Source organism: Salvelinus namaycush, chromosome 37 (genome assembly GCF_016432855.1).
Source record: "Salvelinus namaycush isolate Seneca chromosome 37, SaNama_1.0, whole genome shotgun sequence".
Classification (NCBI taxonomy): Eukaryota; Metazoa; Chordata; class Actinopteri; order Salmoniformes; family Salmonidae; genus Salvelinus; species Salvelinus namaycush.
This window is the reverse complement of record NC_052343.1, coordinates 3,966,218-3,977,247: the sequence shown is the minus strand read 5'-3', so window position 1 is coordinate 3,977,247 and position 11,030 is coordinate 3,966,218. Positions and strand designations below refer to the sequence as shown.

The 11,030-nt window shown below is 41.0% G+C and overlaps 1 protein-coding gene across 1 annotated transcript; it reads right to left on the bottom strand.

Annotated features, from left to right (window-relative positions):
* Positions 1 to 430: 430 nt before the first annotated feature.
* Positions 431 to 6,197, bottom strand: prdm13 (PR domain containing 13). The gene is made up of 4 exons (XM_038976501.1): positions 6,057 to 6,197; positions 4,437 to 4,568; positions 4,194 to 4,314; positions 431 to 1,899 (listed from the first exon to the last, which is right to left on the bottom strand). The coding sequence occupies exons 1-4, from the start codon at positions 6,195 to 6,197 to the stop codon at positions 431 to 433; spliced, it is 1,863 nt and encodes a 620-aa protein (XP_038832429.1).
* Positions 6,198 to 11,030: the final 4,833 nt, after the last annotated feature.

Sequence of the window (11,030 nt, the reverse complement as noted above, 5' to 3'; positions counted from 1 at the left end):
AGAAAGTGCAACATTTAAGTAATTGTAATTGAAATGAATGAAAAGAAATAGCAGTAAGTGTTTTACAGTGCAGCAGACCTCTATTTGGGGAACATATTGGCTACCAATTAGCATATACAAAAATAAATTCATTATCATCAGCTGTGATATTATACAATTCTGAAATCATACTGCCTATACTTTGTTCCATCTGAAACGAATAGGACATTGTTGTAAAAGAAAAAGCTGTCATTTGAAAATTGTCTAGTCCTAATCTGATTATTATTATTTTTTAAACAATTACATTTTCAATAGCTTTAAAACATACATAAATAACTTTCGCTCCTTGGGGAAATCATAAATTACACAGAAATATGTACAGGTAACCTGTAACCATTTCACAAAACATTGATCCGTCTTTGCCATAGCCCTATACGTGTCAAAATCTCAATTAATCATCTATTTTACTGGATTCTTGGTCGCTCTGGTCATCGGTGAAGCATACGTCAACGTCGCTGTCATTGTCGCTCTTTTGCTCTTGATCCTCGAATATGCCCTCGGTTTTGTCCTCAGCTTTTTTTATTGTTTGTCCAGGGTGCCTTGATTTGACATGACGCTCCAAATCCCTCCGGCGCACCAGCACCTTGCCACAGAACTCGCACCTGTACGGGGTGTTCCCCTCCGCGTGGAGACGGATGTGCTTATTCAGGTTGCTGGGGTCACCGAAGGGCCGAAAACAAACTTTGCACTTCAATGGTTTGTACCCTGTGTGAGTTCTCATGTGAATCTTGAGTCCGTATTTCCGAGAGTACAGTTTACCACAGTAAAGACATAAGTGTCCCTTTTTGGGCTTCCCTGAGCCTGTGTTAGCAGTGGGCATAGAGTCGAGCCTGGTTCGGTTCTTTTCAACGGCTATTTCAGACAACTGTTGAGTGTGCATGGCTATCTCCCTGTCAATGTTGGTTATTGAACCCAGGTCTTGGTTGAGTGCAGGTGCGCCAAAGTAGGACATTGTCTCCGGGTATTTTAGGAGATTGCTAAAATGGAATTTCAGTGGGTAGTATGGTGAACTATAAAGCAGCTCGCCATTGTACACGGTGAATGGCATGAGGGGGATATTGCAATCTCCATTATATGGCTTGACGCCATCAAACTGAGGCAGAGAAAACCTCTCAAAATGGAATCCAGAGGACATCTGAGAGTAGCGCGAGGGGGACAGTCCAGAGTGCATTCGGCTCTCCACGTGCTTGAAAGCCGATGTCTCCTCAAAATTAGGTATTAACGGAAAACCCCTAATGGGGTTTGCGCACGGGACCACGGGAGATGTAGAATCTAATGGATGGACGCACTTGGAGGGATGGCTTCCGGTCAAAGGTTCATTCAAGGCTCGCGTTGATTTCATGTTCCCCAGGAGTTTGCTGAAGCCTAGTCCATTATGCTTCCCATTAGTTTCCTCTCTGTAGACGTCAGCCGTGGGGACCTTGGATTGGCCCATGGGCTTGAATGCAGAGCGCACGCCTGGGTGGAACCCCATGTTGCTCAACATTGAAGACGTTGCGCCAAGGCCCATGAGATGTCCGTGGTTTCTGGCCGAGGTAACGCTCATGTCAAGTGCTCTGTCCTGCTCCTCAGAGCTGGGTTTCTTTGATACGCCAACTTTGTTGAGGAAAGGTGAGGACGACACGGTCCGTCTGACAGAGTCTGAGATGGAGGTGTTGTGGCCGTTCCTGGGCGAGGCGGAGGTGTAGGGAATGTCCCCGGATTTGGGTGACCTGCTGAAGCTGTCTGTGCTCCTGGCCTGCTCGCTGTTCACAAAGCTCCGCCCGTTGCTCAGAGCGCAGTGGAAATGGACGTGGGCCTTGAGTGTGTTGGGATATTTAAATATTCTCCAGCAGTACCAGCAAATGTAGCGTTCCTCACCTGTAGAGAAGCAGAGAGACATGAGGTTAATATCGATGGGTCTCCATACTCCTGAATCTTTCCTCTTCTGTCAATAAAGCACTTTCAATCTTGAACATTTGTGTTACTACACATTTCTATCTATTGCTTTGTGAGTGTAGAAGCCTATTATCGGGTGCTTTATGACTGATGTGCCATCTGCAGATGCTCCCAGTGGCCTATTAGAGTAACCTCAAACGGTACTGTTATTTTGTGCCACATGCACGCACATCTTTACCGTTTCTTATTTAAATGTTTTGGGTAAATCCTTTGAGATGAATCTACTCGTTTCCGATGGGATTCATGTTTTGAATAGGCGACAGAGTATATTAACCCTATCCACCTCATCAAACGTGAGCAATGACACAAGTTGAACAATGGGAGGTCAATTATATAGATGTAATGATTTTGTAATCCTTATAGGGCTGTTGTTTATCATCGCCATCAAAAGAGCAAACGCCCCGTCCAATCTGTCGCTCCGAAACCAATACGTTGAATAGGGGGACTTTCTCTGTCCTCTTTCCCGTAGAAGTGACAGCAGCTGTTGCTTGAAATCGCAAATCGCCATAGACAATAAGGCTGGCCCATCTGTTAACGCCAAATAATAGGACGCGTATGTCAAGGAGCGCCCGGTGTATTGGACGGAGAGCAGCAGAAAGTGCTTCGCCACAAATCAGGGCAATAAACATCCCGCATAAAAGTTAGCATTCATTAGGCAACAATACCGTATGTAGCAAGCTAATTTACCGTAAAGCACCTTTTTTTTAATTCATTTGCTTTTGAGTACATGAATATTAATGAGGCGATGACATTTGTTAACCTCTGTCCCCCTATGAATTACTATCGTCTGCTTTGATGATTGTTAAAACACGCCTATCCCTGCTTTTTAAATTCCGGGTTTATTCCATGTGCCTGTCACTGTAATTAGTGTAACAGTCGAATATAATTTTGGTAGGCTATATCTTGAAAATGATTGTCAGGCCCTCCATTTATCATGACCAATTCATCTCAGACAGAGTAATTACTCTTAGAAAAAAATATTATTGATAGATCCAAATAGGGTTCTATTGCTTGCTTCATATATGGCACCCCTAAAGGTTCTATATAGAATCCTTTAAGGGTGCCATATATGCAGCAACCATGGAACTCTTTTTCGTTCTATCCAAAACCTTTTTTTTCTAAGAGTACATTTTAACCTTTTAATGTAGATCGGTATTGGTATTTGGTATTTTATTAGGATCCCCATTATCTGTTGCAAAAGCAGCAGCTACTCTTCCTGGGGTTCACACAAAACATGACACATAATACAGAATGAAATCGCAAATCTGTGAAAGAATTTAGACTAGGCATTATAATTTAATCTAAACACAGTTATCGGATTTTCCTGAGTAGGCGGTATCCGTTAGGTGTAATCTGATTAAAACCGGAATATTTTGCTGGTGACCATGTGATTAGGCTATAATTCGACAAGCCTACAAGCCCATGGCATCGACGCCACTGTTTGAATATCCAGATAATATTTTGGGGGGGGGAAAGTTATTATTATTATTATTGTTATTTTCTGTTTATTACACGAGCACAACTAAGCTTAGTAGGTGGTGGTTAGGCCTGTTGCTGGCTGTTTTACACATTTAAATGTTATTATTGAATTGTTTACAATGAAATTCTATCAAGCCTATTTAGTTAACAAGACCATTTAACTTTTTCATGTAAATAAAACCATCAAATTAACCCGGAATCGAAATGTATGCTCTGGGGATGCACATTTGTCAACCGTGAAAATATAGGCCTACAACCTTTCCACAGAAATTGATTATAATAGCTGGACGCCAAGGTTTGGACAGTCACTTAACTGTGCAATGATGGAACTCACAAAATGTCAATGCCAGTAAGCAGCATCATCAGGTCTATACTGTAGTCTAATCCATTTCTATTAAAACGTTTGTTTGGACAATAGCACAGTTGTTAGAGCGTTGGGCCAGTAACCGAAAGGTTGCTAGATGGAATCCCCCGAGCTGACAAGGTACAAATCTGTCGTTCTGCCCCTGAACAAGGCAGTTAGCCCATTGTTCCTAGGCCGTCATTGTAAATAAGAATTTGTTCCTAACTGACTTGCCTCGTTAAATAAAAAATAAATAATGATACATGTGGATTTCGATCACGCATAAGCGTGTTGAACTAGCCGGCAAACAAATATCCATGATGTATTTTTGGCTACTTCTTTCATCGTTCTGTATGGTTACATTACAGGGTCATTCTACAGTGTTCTTACCTACCTTTCTCGTCGTGTGTTGGAGTGGCAGTGGTAGGGATGTCGTACCACTGAGCCAGAGTGTTGGAGTACCACACACTCAGCTCCTCGCCTGCTGGGATCTCCGTCAGCACACGATAGAAAATCTAACGTAAAAGAGCAACGTTAGATACATGCAACTAACTAACTGTTTCAGCTTGAGTTTTTTAAATATTTTTTATCAAACGATTTGAGCTTTGTGCATTTTCAAATAAAGCACAGTACTGACCTGCCCACCAGGTAGATCTGAGACAGCCTCCAAGTTCTGTTCTTGACTGTTTCTGGCCGCCCGGATACACCCAATCCAGTCTGGCACAGGGCAACCTGATTCATCCACGATTTCCCCCCTCAGCAGCCGAATCTAGATACACCAACATGGATGGTTCAACGTTAGAAATGATGCTACTAAGGCCTAACATTCGATAAAATCACAGCTCGCTAAAAGGCCGGCAGCCGCAGTTTATAATAGTTTATGAATAAATCATAAACAGAGTTTCATATTTGATATTGTGACGTCACGCTTGACAGCAATTGGAGAGAAAAAAAAGCTTTGTTTCTTTTCGTATAAGGCTTAGCACAGTCAAGGCTTTAGTTTTAGAAATATTGGTTTATTAAATAGTGAATGAATTGTTTGTTGTTATTATGCCCAATGGCTAAATGATAGGCTATAGCCTACCTATAGGTGTGCCAATGCGTTTAATGCGTCTTTATCCGCTATGTTAACCAGCGGTGATAATTTACCAGGGAGAATGACACATAATTGAGTTGATATGGGAAACGAATTTGAGAAGTGTCAAAGGGTTTCTAAACTGTTCAAGCAAATTAAAGATTGAAGCGTGACATTTGACACGGAGATTGCACCTGATGCATCACATGAAGCCTAGGGCGATGCATTTAGCCGCATCAATCACGAACGACGACAGCAGGGTGTAGGCCTTTTCCTATATTTATAATGCAGTTATAATGTAGGGTACTTATCTATTGGTTTGTTAAGGACCATAAACTCACCAATAAACAATTAGCCTGTATTAAAAAAAATATATGTTAAATTAATGAATAAACATTAAATGAACATAGAAATAACCTTAATTTCTGGTTTGTTCCATATTGTATTAATAACGATATGTTGCAGGAATGTTATTTTAGATGTTCTATACATTTCTATAGGCTATATTTTATCATTTCTTATCCATATTCTTATTCTATACCTCGAGGCTGCGGTCTATGCCTTAGCATCTTTCCATGGCCGGAGTGCATTAAAATTAAATGGTTAATTTGAATAACTTGCCTACTAGCCTGTGAAATTTAAAGTGGACGAGGAAATGAAATCTCACATAGCAACCCAGGTCGCCCTATTAGGGCGGTTAAGTAAAGGCACAGAGTGACAAGTCGTCCCACTAATATAACTCAATTATTTCCAACCTGACAGCACGAACCAATTAATAACCGAAAGCCCAACGAACTTTGACAGGTCTGGTTCAAAATGTTTAAAAAAAGATCACTGTGTCTCCTTTACCTGCCCTGATAATTAAATGTAGGCCATTAAGAAAGAAAATAATGTTTTCGAAATTCATCCATTATTCATATCAGTCTTATACATAAATAATAATATGAGTATTAATATAGGCCTTAAAGTGATAATGAGTATAATGGAATGATTTGTCATTCAAATAGGATCATCTTTATTAGAATGCCACTGTAGACAATTTTTTCTTCCGTTAGTTTGTAATTCAATTCGGAAGCCTGCAAAAATCATCCTGCAAAAGCAGAATTGTAAAAAACGAATTTTTGAAGATAGAAAAAATTAGGAATAAATCATATTTAATGCCATAAGAAAAACTGTGCTTACCTTTCTCTTGGTTACGACCTCTTTGCGATCAGTAACGTATTTCCCTAGTTTGAAGATGCCCGGCACCGGTCCTATCCGCAGGCCGGCCGGGAAGCTGCAGTCTGCAAACACACTGATAGTGGATGCCCGAGTTGCTTGCATGGCTGGCTCTCCGTGCAGTGGTTTGAGAACCATGAAGACCACGCAGTGACTGATTGAGACAAGAAGGAGTCACAGAGATGAGGACAGGCCAATCTCCGCCCGCAAAGTGATGCGGTGGCGTATGTGATCCGGCTTTTCTAATGGAGCAGCAAGGTACCCCCTCGACACATTAACGCGCAAGGGCGAGCAGTATGCGCGCGGTGTGAGAGAGTTTGGCTCTTTCGGCAGCTGTGGGGAGAAAACGGGCTGAGATGGTCACATGGAGACTTTCCCTCACCCTTGCACATAATGAATTGCTCCAAAAACGGTCAGGAGACAATGGGCCAGGCGACCTTCCCATCCCCAAAATCCAATTTGTCAAGGGCAGAGAAAAAAGAGTGCAGAATCAAAGGTCTGGAGCTACCATTAATCCTCAGCATGTGGCTTTGTACCCCAGACAGCTCCGATATTTTAACTGACAAATCCACTGTATAATTTCTCCATAAATTCTCCCCTTTTTATTGTTCTTTTACAAACCAGTTTTTGGAAATCAGTCACTACTTTAAATCTACTTGGTTGCGTTATTTTGGGTTTATATACTTCAAAGCTCTTTATTATCTCCGTTTGGCTGCATTGTGTGTCCCCAGTTTAACAAAAGGAGCAGGAATGCTTGGAAGACTTGTTAACTTCTATTGACTCCCGGCGTGTGTCGGGTTGAGATCGGGCAGGTACCAGAACCACCAGGAAAATAGCAACAGCTTTCAAAATAACCGCCATCTTATCATTTCACACTTGTGGTTTTTCTTGTCACGAATTCAATCTAGACGTTTTCCTTCAGCTGTGACATGGCACAACACAGACCTTCATAACGTTGAGTTTAAGTTGCCACGGTTTGAGTTTGATCATTTAAATTTCATCCAATTATTTATTTCAAATAAATCTTATTTTAATTAAGATGATTTAAGTTTTTTTTATTCATCCTTTATTTAAGCAGGGAAGTGACGTTGAGACTGGCATCTCTTTTTCAAGTGAGCCCTGATATTTTAAGAGCATATTTTATATTATACATTATTATATCATAATGTATATGTTATAAAATTCCATTTTGTTTTCTTTTTATTGATACATTCAAATACGAATCAATACATTAGGCAATAAACCGTTTCATTTATGCTGTGTTTTTGTTAGGCTACTATTTGTATTAGATTACTGACTATTGGATGCTCAAATCCTCTGAATGAACTTTCAGTGTTTTACGTGGGAAAACTTCACTAGTTCTACTTATAAGCTACAATAGGCCTGCCTGTATTAGAAATACTAGTACACTAGGCTGAGTAAAGGCCTACTCAGTATTTTGTACAGCCTAAATTCCATAGACGATGGAAAAGTGTATAGGCTATCATTATTAGGCCTACTTCATTTCACGAAGTCAAGTTATGTGATCTCGAAAAAAGCGAAAGAAACCTTCAGTCGCTTTTTTCACCGCAGGTTTTAAAACTGCGATTGATCCCTTGATCATCTGTCGTGGAAGTCTCAACAGAGGGCGAGATAGTGAGAACAGCAACCTGTGGGCGATAAATTCAGGCCATGAACATGACCTGCCAACCTCTGCCCTGGCGACTCTGGGATGACACTGCGCCATAATTGAGGGGGGGCAGCGATGGGGTCTCTCTCTAGCCCACGTAAAGGTATCCCACTGCTCCACTCTGTAAGGCTTCTCTTCTCCCAGCTTCACGAGTCAACGAGCGTGAACGACACGCGAACAATTTCATCAATAGGCGTATGCAAAGTCCGGCTGTGCGGAGGGTTATTTATTAATGTTGCCATTTGTGACTGGTTCCCATCCACCCGGGAATAACGGATCCGTCCTCCAAATCTCTCACACCAGTCGGGCCGGTTCTCATTCTCATCCTGTGGCTCGACGTCGAAGTTCTCAAAGTGAAATTAATTATTCTCAGAGGGGGAACGGGAGACATTTCCTTTCTGTTTGCAAACCCTCGAAAAGTAAGGGTGAATCCCATTCCAATGCGCGCACTGAAGCACGGTGAACAGTCAAAGGCTCGGTGTCAGAAGTGAAAGCAGTGTTCGAAACAAATGGGATGGAAAATTAAATGAAATTAAATAGCTTGACCGTCGGTATTGTCCTCCTCTTTTTAAAAGACACATTAATTACATGGTCTCAGCTTTACTCGAGAACAGTATTGCGGAGTCAATCACAATATTCCACACAACCTTACTTACTCTCTTAACGAACTTCGCATCTCTTTAATGATTTTAAATAACGGCCATTGAAGAATTGGAACTTGAGCGGAGGGAGACGTTTTTATAGGAGTTGGCCTGTTTCGCTTTGCCCGGGTCTTCCAGATTAGAGTGCCAGCACTTCAATTTTACAATCCCGTTGTAATGTGGGGTTTTGATTTAACATGTTGGTCCTTAATGAGCCATGAATGTAGAGGGACAACCAGTGTGTAAAACAGCGCGGTTACGGGGACCAATGCCCCACCAGGGAACTCAATTCATGCTCCTTAACTACCCGAGGGTGCCAAGGGTTCAACACACATTCTTCTGGACCGGTTACAATACCATTTCAGTGCCACCGGGCTCCCAGGAAAAATAAGTAGACCATAAACTATGCTCGGGCCTTTTCAAATGACCAAATCATTGTTCCATTTAAACTTAGCCTGGTAGGTCATTTTTTTTCCCATGTATGTGTTGGGTAGAGGTGGTAGCGTTGCATTTTACGCACAATGATTGTTCTATTTTGTTATTTAACCTTTATTTAGATTGTCTCTTTGATGCTTATTGCGTTTACTATAGCATTGTCAATGTGATACAGTTGGAAAGTGGGCAAAAGTGCAAAGACAAGACACAGTTTCACACGTCATACCATCATCAGTGTCACATTATTGGCCCCATGTTCGGCTAACTGACATAATGACATTTTGTGAAATATAGTGGCATTCTGATACTTTTCCCCCTTCATTTTTTGTGTAGCATGGACCAGGGGTGTCACGCACAACACAAATCTGAGGGGGCACAATTCAAGTATGTGAGGATAGCTGGGAGGTGGTCGGAAGGGGGTTCAGGCCACATCCAAGAAGTGGCGAATTTTGCATTTTTCAAACACCTGAAACACATTTTTCCTGCAATCTAGAGCCATAATTATTATGCTTAATTCTTTTTCATATCTAAGCATACCTCTTGAGAAACGAAATATGGGTATCTGCATCTCTGCTCAAATTTGGGTAAAATATTTGGGTAAAACAGCTTTCATTTAACAGCTTGCAATTAACTTTCAATTAATAACTTTTTTATTCAGAACATTTAGTAATTGGTTACTTTTCCAAAGTCTACCAACCTTGGGAACCTATCAGGGCTCGCTACGGCCAACTTCATAAAAGGTGGCTAGTAGTATTACATATATATAAACAGTACCAGTCAAAAGTTTGGACACACCTACTCATTCCAGGGTTTTTCTTTAATTTTACTATTTTTTACATTGTAGAATAATACTGAAGACATCAAACATTTTAAATAACACATATGGAATCATGTACAACCAAAAAAGTGCTAAACAAATCAAAATATATTTTATATTTCAGATTCTTCAAAGTAGCCACATCTTGCCTTGATGACAGCTTTGCACACTCTTGGCATTCTCTCAACCAGCTTCTTGAGGAAGTCACCTGGAATGCATTTCAATTAACATGTGTGCCTTGTTATAAGTTAAATAGTGGAATTTCTTTCCTTCTTAATGTGTTTGAGCCAATCAGTTGTGTTGTGACAAGGTAGGGTTGGTATACAGAAGATAGCCCTATTTGGTAAAAGACCAAGTCCATATTATGGCAAGAACAGCTCAAATAAGCAAAGAGAAACAACAGTCCATCATTACTTTAAGACATGAAGGTCAGTCAATGGGGAAAATTTCAAGAACTTTGAAAGTTTCTTCAAGTGCAGTCACAAAAACCATTAAGCACTCCGATGAAACTGGCTCTAGTGAGCACTGCCACAGGAAAGGAACACCCAGAGTTCCCTCTGCTGCAGAGGATAATTTCATCAGAGTTACCAGCCTCAGAAATTGCAGCCCAAATAAATGCATCACCGAGTTCAAGTAACAGACACATCTCAACATCAACTGTTCAGAGGAGACTATGTGAATCAGGCCGGATTGCTGCAAAGAAACAACTACTAAAGGACACCAATAATAAGAAGAGACTTGCTTTGGCCAAGAAACACATGCAATGGACATATATTTATTTATTTATTTATTTGTAATGTTTAAACAGGACAAATCTGAGGGGGCACATGCTTCTGTGGCCCCTATGGGCAGGACACCTCTGGCATGGACTATAGCCAGGTCCACTTGGGGAACAAGTGCATTTTCATAAAGAGCATGCTTTAAAGAATGAGCAACGTATTTCCCTTCGTAATTTCACACCTCAGACACAGCCTATGCCTTTTAATGATAATATTACCATAATTATGTTTTTCACTTTTAGGAAATTCCACAGGCTTTATTTAAATTTGCTTTGCCATCTAAAACTTGGAAAATGTATGCTGCACAAATGGTGGACCAGCTGCTTTGCAGATAGGGGATGCGGGTGGGACATACTGACTCGTTTGAATAGTAGGCCTAATTATGCTTGTATGGGAGTCTCACCAGATGACATGATTGGGATTTTAACCCAGACTAATATTCAAAATCGCATTAAAGAGTGACGAAATAAGTGGCAACTGATTCGACGCTGATCATGCGTGCTCTCATTTTTAAACGCCCTTTTTGGAGGGCCGCTCCATTTCAGTATTCAGTCCTCAACAAAGTTAGCGCCGGGTTTTGAACCAAATTTCCCTGAC